Source organism: Equus przewalskii, chromosome 12 (assembly GCF_037783145.1).
Source record: "Equus przewalskii isolate Varuska chromosome 12, EquPr2, whole genome shotgun sequence".
Taxonomy (NCBI): domain Eukaryota; kingdom Metazoa; phylum Chordata; class Mammalia; order Perissodactyla; family Equidae; genus Equus; species Equus przewalskii.
In genome coordinates this window covers 30,188,386-30,207,202 of record NC_091842.1, presented here as the reverse complement: position 1 = coordinate 30,207,202, position 18,817 = coordinate 30,188,386, and the positions used below count along the sequence as shown (strand labels likewise).

General features: G+C 43.8%; 1 protein-coding gene across 19 annotated transcripts in view; it reads right to left on the bottom strand.

Moving 5' to 3' along the window:
* MARF1 (meiosis regulator and mRNA stability factor 1) overlaps positions 1–18,817 on the bottom strand; it is a 43,376-nt gene that overhangs the window by 17,304 nt on the left and 7,255 nt on the right. For 3 of the 19 annotated variants that reach the window (XM_070566672.1, XM_070566680.1, XM_070566673.1), the window contains exons 4-16: positions 17,928–18,102; positions 16,789–17,015; positions 15,369–15,486; positions 14,605–14,777; positions 12,463–12,891; positions 12,122–12,279; positions 11,876–12,034; positions 7,492–7,684; positions 6,342–6,520; positions 5,085–5,165; positions 2,608–2,844; positions 2,359–2,478; positions 1,584–1,759 (exon numbers count right to left, since the gene is read on the bottom strand). In XM_070566672.1, coding sequence (XP_070422773.1) covers positions 1,584–1,759; positions 2,359–2,478; positions 2,608–2,844; positions 5,085–5,165; positions 6,342–6,520; positions 7,492–7,684; positions 11,876–12,034; positions 12,122–12,279; positions 12,463–12,891; positions 14,605–14,777; positions 15,369–15,486; positions 16,789–17,015; positions 17,928–18,102 — 2,425 coding nt within the window. The remainder of the gene's footprint in view (positions 1–1,583; positions 1,760–2,358; positions 2,479–2,607; positions 2,845–5,084; positions 5,166–6,341; positions 6,521–7,491; positions 7,685–11,875; positions 12,035–12,121; positions 12,280–12,462; positions 12,892–14,604; positions 14,778–15,368; positions 15,487–16,788; positions 17,016–17,927; positions 18,103–18,817) is intronic. The other 16 variants (XM_070566674.1, XM_070566685.1, XM_070566679.1 and 13 more) reach the window with 8 other exon arrangements.

The following is an 18,817-nucleotide window of genomic DNA, read 5'->3' as shown; positions in this document are numbered from 1 at the left end:
CCAAAAGCCACCTTACTTCTCGCCTTCCCCACTCGGGTCCCCTGTAATCAACCACCTAGCCCAACTTATTTACAGGCCGACAAATGCGTCCTCACTACTTCCTGAGGTCAAGTAGCCAAAGTAAAGCATAGCTCACCACAGTGTTAACTTGAAGCAGAAGGGAAAATACACAGGAAGTTTCCAGCTTATAAACTGGTTGTATTGCAAAGATCCATTTGTAACTTGGTCACGTGGAACGTACTTTCCCACAGAAACAAAGTCATAAATGGCCATCAAGCAGGTAGCCCAGAAGAGCCTAATTAACCCCAGAGCAGCTGACAATGTTGCCCAGGAAACCACAGAAAGGAATAATGTAAAACTAGTATGACAGAAACCCAAGAAACAAGTTTTCACATTTATCTTGAATGTTCATATAATTAAGAAGTTTTCATAAAAGTATAAATAATCAGATGGAAACCTTTGTAAGGGACTAGTAGGCTAATTGGTGGTCTAGTTGTTAATATTCGGTGCTCTCATTGCTACAGCCCAGGTTCATTTTCCAGTCAGGGGACCATACCACCCGTCTGTCGGTTGTCACACGGTGGCAGCTGCGTGTTGCTGTGATGCTGAAAGCTATGCCACTGGTATTTCAAATACTAGCAGGGTGATCCATGGTGGACAAGTTTCAGTGGAGCTTCCAGACTAAGAGACACTAGGAAGAAGGACCTGGCCACCCACTTTCAGAAGAAGTGACCATGAAACCCCATGAACAGCAGCAGAGCATCATCTGATGTAGCACCGGAAGGGAGAGAATGGCGCGAAAAGACCGGGTAGGGTTCCGCCCTGCTGTCCACATGGTCAGTAGGAGTCGGAATCCACTGGACAGCTCTAACACCAAGTGGGCTAACGACACAGCGGAAGAGAGAGGAGGGGGCAGCGTAACGTGCAGCCCTGGAGCGGACGGAGGGGAAAAGCAGGGGGAGGTGGGTAAGAAGCCCTGGGACAAACAGAGCTCCTGCTTATCCTGACCTTTCTTCCCGTAGGGCAGGGGGAAGTGGGAGCAGAAAAGGAGGCAGTGCTGGGGCCAAAGAGAAGGGAGCTTCGAGATGAAGGCCGCCATTTACAGTGCTGTTCCCACAGCAGCACTAGCTACCTGTAACTCGGGGATGCCCAGAACCCAGAAACTCACCCAAATCGGGGTTCAAATGTCCTGGTCCTTGAGAGTCAAATCTCTTTTCACATTTATCAAAGTCAGAAATGTTGACCAAAATGAACGTCAAGGTAAATCGCATTCAGAGATATTTCCTTCAAATACTTGGAACTATTCTTTAAAGGCCAGCCAAATTGTCAAAAAGCTTCAGAAAATTAGGTAGCTAAAGAGATTGATAACTGAGGAATTCGGGTTTTAAATTTTACATGACTTATGCTAATACTGCCAAAAAGTCTAGCTCTGCCAAACCTTCAGCAGCTTACAGAGTCGTTAAAAGGTCAGAAGAGACCCCCCTGGCACTCTGCGCTTGGCGAATGGTGCTGCTGCTGAGACGAAAGCCAACAGCCTCCACGGGCAGGAGACGCGGCTGAGCAGGAACAATCCTGACACCCACCTGTGTTGGGAGGAGGGGGCTTGTTGTGAATCCACTTAACCACTTTGACGCCATTCTGCGCGGTGGCAATGTGCACACCTGGAACACAGGTGATGAGGTGCTCTAAGGGGACACCCCCTTGGTTTTCCTGCACTACCTCCAGTTCACCGAACTCTGCGGCGTGACAATCTGGAAAGCTGAAGTGGAAAGCAAAAGGTTAACTGAAAGGATGGAAAAGCGAAACGCCTGCTAAACAAAGCTTTACGTGGATGTGTCCACTACGACTCATTTCTGTTCAAATGCCCACGATCTGGAGGAAACTGAGGGTCCCAGGGAGGCAACCACTGGGCATTTCTCTATCTGCTTTACCGTATCGGCGGCCTTAAGGCACCTTAGTCCTGTAGTGGCCCCTGGATCCGATCTACCACGTGGCCCATGAGTGGTCAATGGACTTCTGAGGAATGCCTTTCGCTCCCAAATTGTGCAGTCTACCACTACCTGAGGCTGTGTACACTATTGTAGCACGTGTGCAGACTTCCAGTATAGCACTTGTAATCATCTTGTCTCTGTGGAAAAGAAACTGTCCTATTCCTATGTATGTTTCTAAAATGCAGCATAAATGTTTCTGTTGAAGTACTGAATCAATGAATCCCATTTCAGATAGACGAATTGTTAGCAAGGCTCAAATGGAGGACGAAGCATTCTACAATACTTGGGGAGAGGTGTGGGCAGAGGGCAGACTCTCTACAGAGGGGACAACTAAGGCATCGTATCACAATGGCTTTGACGTGTTCACCTTAATAAAGGCACAGTGCCCTCGTGTGTCTGCAGAAGACTATGAACCTGGGGCGCAAACGTCTTCAAAGAGACAATCACAAAAGGAATCTTATAGGAGTCTGGGTCAAATTCATGTTCACTGCAGAAAAGAGAACAAAACAGTTAGCTGACATTTCTCAGCGATCTGAAACACTCGCAAGGTAATTCTAACAGATATTCCACGACCCTCCACAAAAGGGTTATTCCTAAAGTGAACTGAGCGTTCTACCTGAAATCCTTATTGGGACAATGCTGCCTGCAGACAGGTTCATGATATTCCAACTCTTCAAATATAATTGGGCTGCAATTCGTTGAGGAGCCATCGTGCGACTGGGAAGACCCCAAGGGGCTCTGTCGGGCTTGACTGCTGGGTAAGAGACACACCAGTCTTCCGTTTCCTTGTTCCCGGATGGCAACCGTGTCTGTTAATTTATATAAATCGGACACATTCAACTTGTGTCCAAACCTGAAAGCAAGGAACAGAGAGATGCTTAGAACACTTTTCTTTGATTACACAGAAACACCTGCCCTGTTTAAATAAAGGGCTGTAACCAAGAATAGCTTCTCTGTCTCTTCGAAAGTAAAACTGGAATAATTCTATAAATTCATTCACTACGGAACCAGAGAGGCTTGGCACTCCTTCAAGTCGCCTTTGGCACACTGCCCATGACAATGATTATATCATTCTGTAAATGAGCTCACCTAATTTTCTGAGATGGAAAGCTACGTGATATGACCTCGTTCAACTTGGCTCCCCTTCACTTCCAAATCCCTATTACCTCTCATCGTCTCTGCTCTCCACCCTCAAGAGGTATATTCCTTTCCACCTACCCCCGCCTAACCTGTGCCTTAGCCTCGTGACCCACACTTCCTCTGAGATTGTACTCCTCAGTCACTCCCCTGACTCGTGTCTTTCACACTTGAAGCTTAAAGGCACAGGCTCTGAAGGCAGACAGATTTGAGCACACATCCTGGCTCAATCTGTGTGACCTCAGACACGTTACATAACCAATCTGGGCCTCAGCATTCCCTTCTATAAAATGGGGTGATGACACCAACCTCACAGGGTTGATGTGTGGATTCAGTGTGATTATGTATGGAGGGCTTGGCACATGGTAAGTGCTCATTAAAAGCTAGCTGCTCCAATGGTGTTCCCAGTGCCCTACAGACACGCTCAGATTTCCTCTCCACTAGAACCAGTCTCATGTCCTCTCCCCCTCACTCAGGCTGTCCTGCTCCTGCAGACACACATTCTCCCTCGGGCTCTCACCCTCAGTCTTGGGCTCTCACCCTCAGTCTTGTGCTCTCCTGTCTTCCCTGTAAGGAAAACAGCTGGTCTCCCAGGAGTCGCGTCAGCTGTTTCACCATCTAGTCTGTCACCCATTCCCTCCAAGATTTTATCCACAGGACTCTTTAGAGACGGCTCTCAGTCTCCAGCGGCCTCCTCCTCCCCCTAATCTCACAGCACAGCCTCAGTCCCCTCAATGTTGCAGGCCACTCCCCGATTCCTGACAACACCCTCACTTCTGGGTTCTCACCCACTTCCTGTCCCTGGTGGCATTCCATCCAGGTCTGTCCTTCTGTTTCTCCTCCCTCTCCTCTGATCTTATCTGCTCGCTCATCTTTCATGATCACCTCTAGGCAAATAACTGCCATATCTTCTTTCCTGAGGGAGACTCTGAATGTGCAGAAGATCACGTGAACTATCTAGCCAAATATTCCAAGAGCCCCCTAAAACTCCTATGTCCAAAACCAGATCAAAAACTCATTGTACCTCCTACACACACTCTCTTCATTTCCCTACTTTTACTTTAACCATACAACCATCCTCCCCGTCATCTAGAGCAAAAAATGCAAAATCAAACTGACCCCACTTTTTACCTTGCCTGCCACATAAAACTAGTTCCTAAGGCCTGTTTCACCAGTTGGAAACTTCCGTGGTATCTGGTTCCTTCTGTTCCAAGAGCAGCTGCTGAGAGGCGGGACTGGCGCAGCACCTGCCCTCTTCCGCCTCCTTCCCTCCCCTGTTCGTTCCATCTCAGACGCTGCCGCCCCCAGAAGTCTCCCTGCGGTGTGGCTCCACCACCACACCTTGACCCTCCCCTCACTCCTCCAATACTTCCATGGCTCCCATTATCCACGAAAGAATGGTCAAGCTTCCGGTTCCTTCCATCCTCTACTTCCTGAAAGAGTTTTTTCCTTTCCACTCCTTTTTAATGACAGTTTTCTTTGTTCTAAATTATTTGAGTGTTTTCTCTTCTCCTCAAGACATAACTCCTCAAGGACAAGGGCTGTGTCTTCCCAGGGCTGCATTCTCCGCAGAGCCTCAGCCTTTCTTTCCACTAACACTCGCTGAGCATGCACTAAGCACTGGGTATGGAAGATACGGTGTCAGGTCAGATCCAGTGCCCGGCATCCTTACAGTCTAGAGACGCTCAAAAAGGCTCACTCAGCGAATAACAAAACTAATCAGTCAACTGGAAAAAGCGAAAGGACAGCTTTGGGGACTGAGGCCTGAATTTGCTAAATATGAAAGAAGTTTTAAAAATGTATTTTAAAACCAGAATTTAAATCTGAACACCATTGTCTCTGTCTCATTTCCCCCGCCAGGCTAGAAGTCTCTTAAGAGTTGCTACCACAGTTTTACGCACAGAAATCCCCAACCAGTGTTGACTGGATCAATGAAAAAAAATAAACCTAACTTACTTTTTTTCATAGATATCTGTAAATTTAAAAAGAGGCAGACAACAGGCGGGAGCATCCTGAAGAATTGACATTGTTTCTGCACTGTAAGACAAAATTTTAATCAATTAGAGAACAGATGACTTCCTCTCCATTCCAAGTTATATTTTAAAAACAGTCCATAAAATTGATTAACAGAATGTATACGCAAACCAAATTTACCAGTTTCTGATATGTCAGAATTTATTTTCCAGAAAAACTTAAAGAAAGGACCTTTTAGGGACAAGGCAGTTAAAGAATACTAAGTCACACACTGGGATTTCTATCAGACTCGAGCACGGGGCTTTCCATACCTGATCAGAAAGACACTGACTACAGTGAGAAAAACACCTTGTTAACGCACAGCAAGAGGCAGAGCGCCCTGGCCGTCTCCAAGAGAATATGACATCTCAACTATGGTTTTCAAAAACAAAAAGGCACCCACAAACACTCAAAGGGAAAATGAAAAGCCGAGCTGTTAAGAGTGACTGGCTTTGAGCCATAGGGTTATGGATGACTTTTCCTCCCCCGCTTCTATGTCTCTAACTTTCCAAAGTTTCTTCAATGAGTATCATTTTTATTCTAGGGGAAAAAAACCCATAATTTAAAATAACGGTGAAGTACACGTCAGAGAAAAGATCTCTGAGAGCCCAGATATTCAGGAGTGAGTCCTGTTTACTAGTTCCCCCTAAAACAGGGAGAAGAGAGAGGAATCAAACTGTGTTATGAATAAAATCACCACCGGATTCCTAAGATGGGCGTAGTCGTAACGTGGACTTATCGGGCGGGTGTTTATCTGACATTAAGGATGCATCTGCAAGTCGACAGCTTGGAGCTCTGTAGAGCTAGCCTTTATAGGCAAATCTGTCTTCTACTAAGATTGGAAGGTAATATTTCAGACTTTCCAGGCTTCTGCACTTTTATTACAGAGGTCTGCTATTTTTGGAACCTGCTCTGGATGTGGCGTATTATTTTACTCCTAAGTGTCTGCCAAGTCTGAGCTGCACTTCACCTTTGATTACCGACTTGAACCACAGTCAAATTACTCTAATTAGCTTATTTCTCACGTATTATTTCTAAGTTCTAGCATATTTCTAACTCTACCCATAAAGCATTAAGTATGATTGCTTATGTAATCATCAAAGACGGTTGGAAATGTGATAAAATCTCTTTTTATTATTTTCAAAATTTTTCCTGGGCCAAAATGTTATTTCCTGAAATAAACTGTTTGCTTGTTTTTACCTCAGTAAAGAGAGTGATTTATTAGCGGCTCCCGTGGCCAGTGAGACCAGGATCTTCTTGCTGCCAATTTTGTATCTGTGGAGGCCGTTCACCGCGCTGATGGCTTCTTGTAAATTTTCCATCTGAACAACAGCCTTGAGCTGATAATCCGTATGCGGGCTGAGCTCAACACTCTTCACCTGCAGCAGTAAAAAGGCAATGGAACGCTTTGTCTATTGAGAACCTCGTCATCTTAGAACTGAAGGAGAATCAGAGGGACCATGCTTGTGGATGTCAGTGCTTCCGGGAGGGGACTGGTCTGAACTCTGCAGGTCTGCCAACCAGAATCTAAGTGACCTGCAACGGGTGACCTTCAGGCACGTGACACTGGCCTGGCCTGCCTGTGCGCCAGGGCCCACAGAGCTCTCTGAGGGAGGCTCAGGGGCCAACACACGCGAGGAGTCTTTGGGGTACTCTCCAGACCCTGCAAAAACCTGGGGCATAGCCATGTTAAGAATCTGGGAGGGGCTGGTCCCGTGGCCGAGTGGTTAAGTTCACGCGCTCCACTGCAGGCGGCCCACTGTTTCGTCGGTTCGAATCCTGGGCGCGGACATGGCACTGCTCATCAAACCACGCTGAGGCAGCGTCCCACATGCCACAACTAGAAGGACCCACAACGAAGAATATACAACTATGTACCGGGGGACTTTGGGGAGAAAAAGGAAAAAAAATTAAAGAAAGAAAGAAAAAAAGAAAAAATAAATGAAAAAAAGAATGTGGGAGAGGTGCATTTTTAGCAAACTGCACCTAAAAACGGAATCACATACAGAAAGATATTAACAAAAACAGGCAATGTTATTTTAGAATCCTATTTCCGTATTTTAGGAGGCAGAGCTAACGGAAACTATCAGTGTTTTATTTCCCACAGTGCCATTTAAGTCTCTGCCCGTGACCACAGGTGCTTCTCTGCTCAGCTTCTTGCTCTCTGGGGCTGTGCCTGAGAACTGGACGGACAGCAGCACCACGAGCAGAACAGGTGAAAAAGGAAGGATTCAAACTGGTTCAGTAACACTCACGTCCTGGCTGTGGTTATGCATGTTGAATTACATTCTCTCGACCTGACGTGCCAGCAAAGGGCAAAACGAAGGCAAGGACGAGAGGGGCTGGTTACCTTGCCGTGCCTGGAGAAGGCCTCCTGCACGAGCTGCTGCAGCTCCTTCCGGGATAATCTGTAGTCTATGTTGCTGATCTGGATGTCAGCACCGTTGGCAAATGGGTCTGGGCAGTCGGCACCAACGCCCGAATTTGCAGTGTTGAAAGCAAGTGGGGATGCTCTGTTTAAAAGGTTTGGAGACATACTCCTGCTTAAAACATACACATGGAGACAATTTCTTAACAACTCTATTGATTTAGTTTATATCACTTAGGCTTTGTTTAAAGCTATACATAGAAATAGCTTTCCACAATACAACCAAACTAACATTTGGTTTTCAAATGTGTTTTTATCTTAAACACACAGTAGTCCCTGCTTATCCGTGGGGGATAAGTTCCAAGACCCCCAGTGGATGCCAAAACCATGGGGAGTACCGAATCCTATACATACTGTGTTTTTTCCCATTCATACATACCTATGATAAAGTTTAATTCATAAATTACGCACAGTAAGAGATTAACAACAATAACTAACAATAAAACAGGACAATTATAACGATATACTGATAACTGAGACAGTGACTAAGTGACCGACAGGCAGGAAGCGTATACAGTGTGGGTATGCTGGACAAAAGGAGAATTCACATCCCGGGCGGGATGGAGCAAGACAGTGCGAGATTTCATCAGCCTACTCAGAATGGGGAACATTTGAAAACTTATGAATTGTTTATTTCTGGAATTTTCCATTTAATATTTTCAGGCTGTGTCTGACCACGGGTAACTGAAATCTCGGAAAGTGACACCACAGATAAGGGGGACTAGTACGCTGATTTAGACTTACTGTCAAAGGTACTATCGGTTGACGCTTCATTAACAACGAATAAATTCCTTAGTATCAAATACTCTTTCATTGGATCATTTAAGCTAAAGGCAGAAATTACAGGCAGGTCTGATGAACTAATTTTCTGCTTTGGGCATTTATTCTTAGGACATTGGATTGTGACACCAACGTAAGTCATTTAATCTCCCCCAGCGCTGAACAAGCCAGACATTCCTGCTCACGTGCTACAGTCCTTCTCCACGTACGGGAAACTTTCACGGGCATTTTTAGACATAATTTGACAGGTTCAAAGCCACTGCCCATACGAAGCCTTCACCAGCTCTGGAGAACAAGACAACGCCAGAAAGCGCTCACAGGAGGCAACGCGGCCTGATGGCCCCTCTGTCTTCCAAGGCTCCGGAACAACACAGTGTGAGTTTAGAAAGCTTAGACAAGTGTTATATAGGTCATCACAGTGGCTTACAGAGGCCCTGACTTCTCAAACAGCTTCCGAGAATTACCCTGTGAATAAGAATAACCAAGTCACAAAGAAATGGACAAATTCCTAGACTCCTACAATCTCCCCAAACTGAATCAGGAAGAAATGGGGAATCTGAATAGGCCAATCACAAGTAAGGAAATAGAAACGGTAATCAAAAACCTCCCCAAAAACAAGAGTCCAGGACCAGACGGCTTCTCTGGAGAATTCTACCAAACATTCAAAGAAGACTTAATACCTATTCTCCTCAAACTGTTCCAGAAAATTGAGAAAGATGGAGAACTCCCTAACACATTCTATGAAGCCAACATCACTCTGATCCCCAAACCTGACAAGGACAACACAAAGAAGGAGAACTACAGGCCGATATCACTGATGAACATAGATGCAAAAATCCTCAACAAAATTTTGGCAAACCGATTACAGCAATACATCAAAAAGATTATACACCATGATCAAGTGGGATTTATACCAGGGACACAGGGATGGTTCAACATCCGCAAGTCAATCAACGTGATACACTACATCAACAAAATGAAAAACAAAAACCACATGATCATCTCAATAGATGCAGAGAAAGCATTCGACAAGATCCAACACCCATTTATGATAAAAACCCTCAGTAAAATGGGTATAGAAGGAAAGTACCTCAACATAATAAAGGCCATATATGATAGACCCACAGCCAACATCATACTCAATGGACAAAAACTGAAAGCCATCCCTCTGAGGACAGGAACAAGACAAGGGTGCCCACTTTCACCACTCCTATTCAACATAGCACTGGAGGTGCTGGCCAGAGCAATTCGGCAGGAAAAAGAAATAAAAGGAATCCAAATAGGTAACGAAGAAGTAAAACTCTCGTTGTTTGCAGACGACATGATCTTATATATAAAAAACCCCAAAGAATCCACAGAAAAACTATTAGAAATAATCAACAACTACAGCAAAGTAGCAGGGTATAAAATTAACGTGCATAAATCAGTAGCATTTCTATACACTAACAATGAACTAACAGAAAAAGAACTCAGGAACTCAATCCCATTCACAATCGCAACGAAAAGAATAAAATACCTTGGGATAAACTTAACCAAGGAAGTGAAGGATCTATACAAGGAAAACTACAAGACTTTCTTGAAAGAAATTGGCGATGACATAAAGAGATGGAAAGACATTCCTTGCACATGGATTGGAAGAATAAACATAGTTAAAATGTCCATACTACCTAAAGCAATATACAGATTCAATGCTATCCCAATCAGAATCCCAAGAACATTCTTCACAGAAATTGAACAAACAATCCTAAAATTCATATGGGGCAACAAAAGACCGCGAATTGCTAAAGCAATCCTGAGCAAGAAAAACAAAGCCGGCGGAATCACAATCCCCGATTTCAAAACATACTACAAAGCTACAGTGATCAAAACAGCATGGTACTGGTACAAAAACAGGTCCACAGATCAATGGAACAGAATTGAAAGCCCAGAGATAAAACCACACATCTATGGACAGCTAATCTTCGACAAAGGAGCAGAGGACCTACAATGGAGAAAAGAAAGTCTCTTCAACAAATGGTGCTGGGAAAACTGGACAGCCACATGCAAAAGATTGAAAATTGACCATTCTTTTTCACCACACACCAAAATAAACTCAAAATGGATCAAAGACCTAAAGATTAGGCCTGAGACAATAAGTCTTTTGGAAGAGAATATAGGCAGTACACTCTTTGACATCAGTTTCAAAAGAATCTTTTCGGACACTGTAACTCCTCAGTTGAGGGAAACAATAGAAAGAATAAACAAATGGGACTTCATCAGACTAAAGAGCTTCTTCAAGGCAAGGGAAAACAGGATTGAAACTAAAAAACAGCTCACTAATTGGGAAAAAATATTTACAAGCCACTTATCTGATAAAGGGTTAATCTCCATAATATACAAAGAACTCACACTACTTAACAACAAAAAAACAAACAACCCGATCAAAAAATGGGCAGAGGACATGAACAGACATTTCTCAAAAGAAGATATGAATATGGCCAATAGACACATGAAAAGATGTTCATCATCGCTAATCATCAGGGAAATACAAATCAAAACTACACTAAGATATCACCTTATACCCGTTAGATTGGCAAAAACATCCAAAACCAAGAGTGACAAATGTTGGAGAGGTTGTGGAGAAAAAGGAACCCTCATACACTGTTGGTGGGAATGCAAACTGGTACAGCCACTATGGAAAACAGTATGGAGATTTCTCAAAAAGTTAAAAATAGAAATACCCTATGACCCAGCCATCCCATTACTGGGTATCTATCCTAAGAACCTGATATCAGAAATATCAAGAGTCCGTTGCACCCCTATGTTCATCGCAGCATTATTTACAATAGCCAAGACGTGGAACCAGCCTACATGCCCAGAAACTGATGATTGGATAAAGAAGATGTGGTATATATACACAATGGAATACTACTCAGCCAAAAAAAAAGACAAAATTGGCCCATTCACAACAACGTGGATGGACCTCGAGGGTATTATGTTAAGCGAAATAAGCCAGTCAGAGAAAGACGAACTCTATATGACTCCACTCATAGGTGGAAATTAGTATACTGATAAGGAGATCTGATTGGTGGTTACCAGGGAAAAGGGGGGGTGGGGGGAGGGTACGGAGGGGGAAGTGGTGTACCCACAACATGACTAACAAAAATGTACAACTGAAATCTCACAAGGTTGTAATCTATCATAACATTAATTAAAAAAAAAAAAAAAGAATAACCAAGTCACATCCAGTTTGGGCTTTTTCCTCAACACGATGAAGTGATGAGGAAATGGTAATGCGCCTCCCATCCTTGGTCAGGACATGCTTCTCTCTCTGACCTCTGCTTGCCAAGAGGGAGAAATGGTGAGAAGCGCTGCCCCTAGGTGTCAGCTGGGATTACCTGAGGAAAGGGGGCAGGCGGAGGAGGGGTGAATAGCTTCCTTTACTTTATGTGCTTCTCCACTGCCTGGATTCCCTTAAACAGACATATTATTGTGATATCCTTTCTACTGCACGGATCCACCCCATAAATCAAGCAGCTGGACTTACCGAGAAGCCCAAGACTGAGGCGCGAGCAGAGGACCGACTTGCCTCGATGCAATCAGCTTGCTAAAAGCCGATGGGTAACTCACTTGGAACGCAGTCTCCTCTTGATCTTTTTTCTCTACAGGAGAACTGCTGACACTTCGGGCACTGAGGCTCTCTTTTCTAACAGAGGGAAAAATCGAAGGTGAACGGTCATTGGTTTTCCTTCACCTTAGAGAAGCAACCACGAGGAAGAGCGATTTCACCTACTTCGGATTGCTTTTGTAAACGGATTCTGCCAGGCCCGAGCTCTTAGGTGTGGGTGCGGTGGCACTCGGGGTTCTGTGAGGAGGTGCCACCAGCCTCGGGGTACCTTGCTGGGGCTCACTGATTCTAACACCAGTCTTCGACTCCAGGCGGCACAGCTCCTTCAGAGAGACAAGTACGGTGGAGTTTAAAATGTAAGTACCCAAGACGTGTCCGACCCCGTCCAGAAAACACTTGACTTTGAGGATCATCGAAAAAGGACACACCGAAAGCCAAGTGGGCATATAAAACACAGCCTATGAAACCTACCATAAACTTCAGAGAGCAAGAGGTCTCAAGATTACCTGTAAACTTTTCACATTTGTGTTTTTGGTGGCAGATCCCGAATTGGCCTGCGACCCTTTTCCAGGCGTGGCTCTGGCACTGGCAGGCTGTTCGCTTGCATCTTTGACGAGGCACAGTTTGGGATTCTTAAGTTTTTTTGGAGACTTCACCTTATCGGTAAGTGCATTGGAACTCTTTGTTTCACAGAGTTCTCTATTTTTTGGAGTGAATGACACAATGATCCTATTACCAAAGACATCCTCATTCTCCATGCGCTTCTGAGCCCGCTCTGCACTATCCTGGTTTATGAAGCGGAGAATTGCACTGCAGCCTGTGATGCTCAGCACTTTCCCACCACAATTATCGGACAGGCGTCGGAGCCTGTTGCTGATGCTCTTGCCATCTTTATTTGCTGGTAGGTTATAAACATAGAGCAGAGTGTGGCACTGCTGATACAGAGGAAAAGGTTACAACAGGTTAACTCAAGGGCGCACGCTCAGTCACCAAGTAAGAATTCCAATGAGCCACCTCCAGACTTAAGTAATGACACTGGAGGGGAGGTAACAGTGATTTAGACAGGAGAAGGTTAACTTATTTAGACTGAAGACACACAGAAAGAAAAACGTATCTTAAGTTATCACTCTAGTAAATGAGACTGGCAAGATTTAATGTTCTGAATAATCAGGTCTTTTTTTTCTTTTTTTTTGATGAGGATTAGCCCTGTGCTAATATCTGCTGCCAATCCTCCTCTTTTTGCTGAGGAAGACTGGCCCTGAGCTGACATCTGTGCCCATCTTCCTCTACTTTATATGTGGGACGCCTGCCACAGCATGGCTTGTTGAGCAGTGTGTAGGTCCACACCTGGGATTCGAACTGGCGAACTCTGGGCTGCTGAGGTGGAATGTGCAAACTTAACCACTGCACCACCAGGGCGGCCCCTCTTTTTTTTTTTTTCTTAACCATAAGGAATAAGGATCTCCAAAGCGGGTAATCTCTCACCTAAAACATTACATTCGTCTTAAAGGCCTTCAGGTTAGAAAATGAGTCCCAAACAGAAGCAGAGAGAGGAAACGTAGCCAAAGCCAAAAGACTAAAACCATAATGAAGAACAAAGGTGGATCGGGGGAGCAGCTCCAAAGGCTGAAGTAAGGCCTGTGTGGATGTCACTGTTGGGGCCAGAAGGCTGCAGGCTGTCCTCAGCACGTGTTTAATCTCGGCCTGTTGGGCACTGGAGATGCAGTGGGACAAGCAGCGCCCGTGTTTGAACTGGGAGAGCGGGGTCCCATCTCTGTTCTGCTGCAGTGGAATGGTGTGACTCCCAGCGACCTGCCTCCTTTCTCTAAGTGCTGACCTCCTTCTGCCTAAGATGAGGACGTCGGAGGAGATCATTTCTAAGGGAGCTCTGTAGCTCTCAAGTTATTAGATTATGTTAAACCTGCATTTAACGTATGGGACTGCCCACTCTTCTGCTTCATCCACACTGCAGCTCCTCTCCATTATTACTATTTCTTTAAGTTACACAGATGCCCCCAACAGCTTAAACACAGCTCAGCACGGCAACGAACATTCTTATTCCAAATCAAGGCTATCAGAAAAGCTTACCCTGCTGGAAATATGCTCACGTTCTCCTATCATGGGCTTAACAGGCTACAGGTGTAGCTATAACCACTCCTCCTAACTGTGCGTGTGCACGACAGAAAACATAGGCTCAGAGGCCGCTGGAGCCTAAGGATTAAATGCCTAAAAATGATACAATTACTCCATTGATTTCTCTTCAACCTGTCACACCAGTAGGTGCAAATCATTCTCATATTCTTTACCCATAATACTTGGAAGCAGAAAGAATAATAACTCTTACTCCATTACTTCCATCCACCTGACAAAACATTGCTAGCTTTGGAGACATTGGCAAGGGACTGCTGGTAAGGTAAACCTACAAGTCAATTCTCTACGATATTTTGAAAAAATAAAAGAAGATTCATACTTAACAATTCTCTGTACATGTAAGAGAAGAACTGAAGGTTTCTAAGCCTCGTTTCAAAATCTGGCCAGTCTCCTACAAGGAAAAGCCTCACCTGGGCTTGGAGACCCCTTGTTGAGGGCTGTCTTTAGCCTCCATAACCTAAGGTTGGAATACGGAAAAAGAACGCAAACCCACTTACTGGCATTTTTAGTGGCAACCTGGGGGGTAAGTCGGAAATGAATTCTTCAAATCTGATGAGCTCGTTAGCGTGGTGCAGCAGTGCTTCTGAGGCCTGGTTTTTATGGACCAAGATTATGTGGAAACCATGCCTGTGTCTCAGGTCACTAAGTTCCAAAGCGAAATTGACGTCAGCTGAAAGAAAGGTACACCCCACCCCATCCCCAAACGTTAGAAACACGTGACAGAGACAGACAACTCCACTGACGCCCACTGAGAAGGAAGGAATGGCCGGATTGTATTCCAAGTTGCTTCCCCGTCCCCCCGCCTCCCAGCCATTTAAAAACGGGAGCCTCTCTCGTATCAGAAGAATTAATACAGTAAGACAATTTTACCACTTATTTATATTGAATCCCAAGACACATGCTACTTCCAGAAGTAAATGGAGCAAATATTAATATTTTGGGGAGCCTCAACTTTGGAAATGATCTTAGATTTTTAAAATTAGCAATACTGGGCCTGGGGTAAAAAAACATATATATTACATTTTCTTGAATCAACGTGACCCCACAAGAATCCTTACTCAAGTTTCAAGAAGAAAATACAGAAATCCACGTAGACCCGATTTTTTTCTAAACAGTTCGCAGAGGTAAGTGATGAGAGACATAAATATACCCCATCACTTCAGCCTCTCCGGGGGCACATTTTACTTTAACACGTTTTGGCTTCTGTGATAATACCCAGGCAGTGAGTTGTGCTGAGATCAGCAGACGTCGCTAGACTTACTTGACACGAGAACCACAGTGGCTGGGGCGGTGTGCGTATTTGCAAACCTTCGGAGGCTCTGGCGAAGTTTATCGTCAGCAGCATTCTTCGCAGTAGCATTGATGTGGGCAACGGTTACCTGCATCAATAACAAGGACAAATGAGCAAGAGCTGAGGTTAGAAGATCACGACACCTTCTGCCACATCTTAATGGATAGGCCTTGAGGAAAGAATATTTTGTTTTTTTTTTGAGGAAGATTGGCCCTGAACTAACATCTGCACCCATCTTCTTCTACTTTATATGTGGGATGCCTGCCACAGCATGGCTTGGCAAGCAGTGTGCAGGTCTGTGCCCAGGATCCGAACTGGTGAACCCTGGGCTGCCGAAGCGGAGTGTACAAACTTAACTGCTGCGCCACCAGGCCGGCCCTGGAAAGAACTCTTTTAATGTTATTATTGCCACTTACGAATGGAAGAAAATTACAACCAGATCTCAGTAATTTCAAATTTGCTTCTCGATACAAATTAACTGGCCCCATGACTACCCCTGCTCTCATCTCTAACCTTCTGCTTTTGCACCTCATCCATCCCCCTTGCAGAGAAAAGGAAGTGAAACTTGAAGTAGTTCAAATTATATTAGCTCTCACTAATAGCTTTTGCCAACAATTTTGGATTGGTAGAGATTTGACAGATGATTACGGTCAGATTTGGGGCTATATTTGATGTCATTTGTCTATGCTATACATTGTCTATGGCTGTCAGGATCTGGGTTAGGGAGTAGGAGAGGAGAGACCCCTGTCCCTAAGGGAGCTAAGATGTGTTTACTCTTGTTATAACGATCAGGCCCACGTGCAACAGTTTCCAAAGCGAGGAAAGGTTTGTTTTGAGAGATGCCTCAACTACCTGCAATACACAATAGGATTTACTAGTTTTGTAAGCAATATAAACATAATTTTAGGCAACAATATGGCATATCAAAGGAATTACTTGTCTAAGTCAGAAGAACTGGGTTTGAATTCCAGCTTAAGAGAACAGACTTTGAGGTCAGACAATTTGGATTGAAATTCTAGTTCATCCACTTACTGGCCATATGATCTTTAAAAAATTGCTTAATCTCTTGGGGCTTCAGTTGCATTTGTAAATTTCAAATAATAAATCCTGTGACCATTGTTCACAGAGCAATTATGCAAATCAAAGGAAACGATACATATGTAACCGTTAAACTAGTATAGCTCTAGTCACATAGAAATAGCATTATTGAAAGATCAGATATGATTAAATGATTTCTGGAACTTTGGAAATAATCTGCTAATATCCTTCATTTGCAACCTTAGCACAAATGCATATTATTAAACCAATTTTGAATTGGAATTCTTTAAAAAAAAAAATCACATGTGCTTATTCTTCTAACATAACAGATTAAAATTCTTTTTGTTTTTACCTGGCAATTATTCAGCTCTTGAATAACTTCTTTGTTTTCCTTACTGATGTCACACACACAGATGAATTCTGCTTCTCTGTGGCCTTTAAAAAACTTCTCACGGATTCTCTGTACAACAGCAGTAGCTGAACGGCCAGAGGGAACTGAGCAGTTTTCAATATCCCAAAACACCCCAATGGGGGGTAAGTTTTCTAGCACCTGTCCAGCTAGTCCAACTTCCGGTGACCCTTAAGAAATATGAACACTTTCAATTACACATAGTGAAAGAGAAACGGCAAATTACAATAATAGGCAGCTACCTATCGTTCTTAGTGGTAGAAAGACGAAATTATTGATTGAAGTTAAGTTTAAGGACACCAACCTCATTGGTTGACCTAATAAGACAAACAACCCAAGTTGCCATAATATCTCTAAGTGATTATTCCTATTTTTAGGAGAGAACAAATCTAAAGGTCAAGTTACTTTAAGCCCACAATAAACCCACGGCAAAGCACGAGCCATTCTCGTGCTGACCAGCTCTGCCTCTCTGAACACTACACAGAGGTGAATGGACCCTGCAGCCCTGGGGTCTGATTTTCATGCTCTGCCCACATCTGTCCACCTACCAAGAATGAAGAACAGGGAAGAGGCGACGAGGGGTGAAGTTGTTACTGTCTTTGATTTTAAATGATTTTTAACATTGCATTAACATTGGATTTAACAGTTTAAAGAGTGTTGTTGAAAGATAAAATATCACGTTAACTACCTTTTGGGGAAATGATCTTAGGTTTTCATATACAGTTTTTCATCAGCCATTACTAAATCTTTCTAAATACTAGGAACTTCCAGCGAGCAGACAATCACCAAGTGTGATTATGAACCTAAGTTGACACCAAGTTCCCTCCAACACTTATTTCTCCTAATATACTCCCCATTTTACTACCACAGCTTCTGATCTCAAATAGCCTCGGCCCGACATAAAGGGGAAATGACTTCGTGGTCTATGAGAATAAAAAGATTTCTGCCAAAAGAGAGAAATGGAGACTCACATACACAGTAGCTTTAGAACCACAAGGAGTTTTTGAAAGGCAACGAAATGCAGTGTTAGTATTAGATACTGAAAACTAAATATGCACATTTTATACCATAGTGTCATTTACCAAATTTCGAAGCAGCTTTGCCTAGACTGGTCGCCAATAACAGCGTGGTCTCCTTGCCCGTTCCTTTGGTTCCGCAGCCATTACACAGAGGAATAGTAACAGGTGCACTCTGAGCATTTGGAGGTGGTATATTTGGCCAGACTTTAGCAGCATCAATTATACTATTTCTTGCCGGCTGTTTTAAAATTTTTTTAAAAAAGGAGGAGGTTTCAGATACATCATTTCAGAACCTAGAGATATATACAACAACTGAAAACACATTCTAAGTGTTTCTCCTTTCCACCTGCTAACCTCTGATAAAATGTATTTTCAAATCATCTTTCCCAGAACTATGAGCTATCAATTCATAAATGCACTTGAAGAAGTGACTTGAAATTACCAGGGAAGATATTCACATGGTCAGACCTTTACATTCTGGGGCAACGGAGACCGCAGACACACTTTACGTGAAGGGCATTAGTCTTTACTAGAACACTGGTGTGACTGAGGCCAAGTTTCAAGTTCCCCAAGTTATCACAAAAGGACAACATGCAGTTGCCTACATTACATGAATGGGTCCGTGTATAAGGTGTTAGCTGTAAGTAATCACAACTGTGCTCCAGCCTTTAAAGACAAAACAGAGCCCGAAGCTTGGCTGAACTACGTTCACACGCGGGAAATAGATTTATGACGACAGGTGACTCTAAGGGCATCAACTACATCAATAATTACTCTGCACTTTTTCGAATGGTCTCTCCCATCGCTTCTTTCAGGACCAGCAGGAGTTATGGTGATGGGGAGAAAGCTACATCACGGAAGAATCTCCAACCCCAAGCACAACAAAGCTTTTCCAAGATAGATCCGCTTTAAAAAAGTCATTCCTCAAACCTCAGCTGCACCCAACATAACAA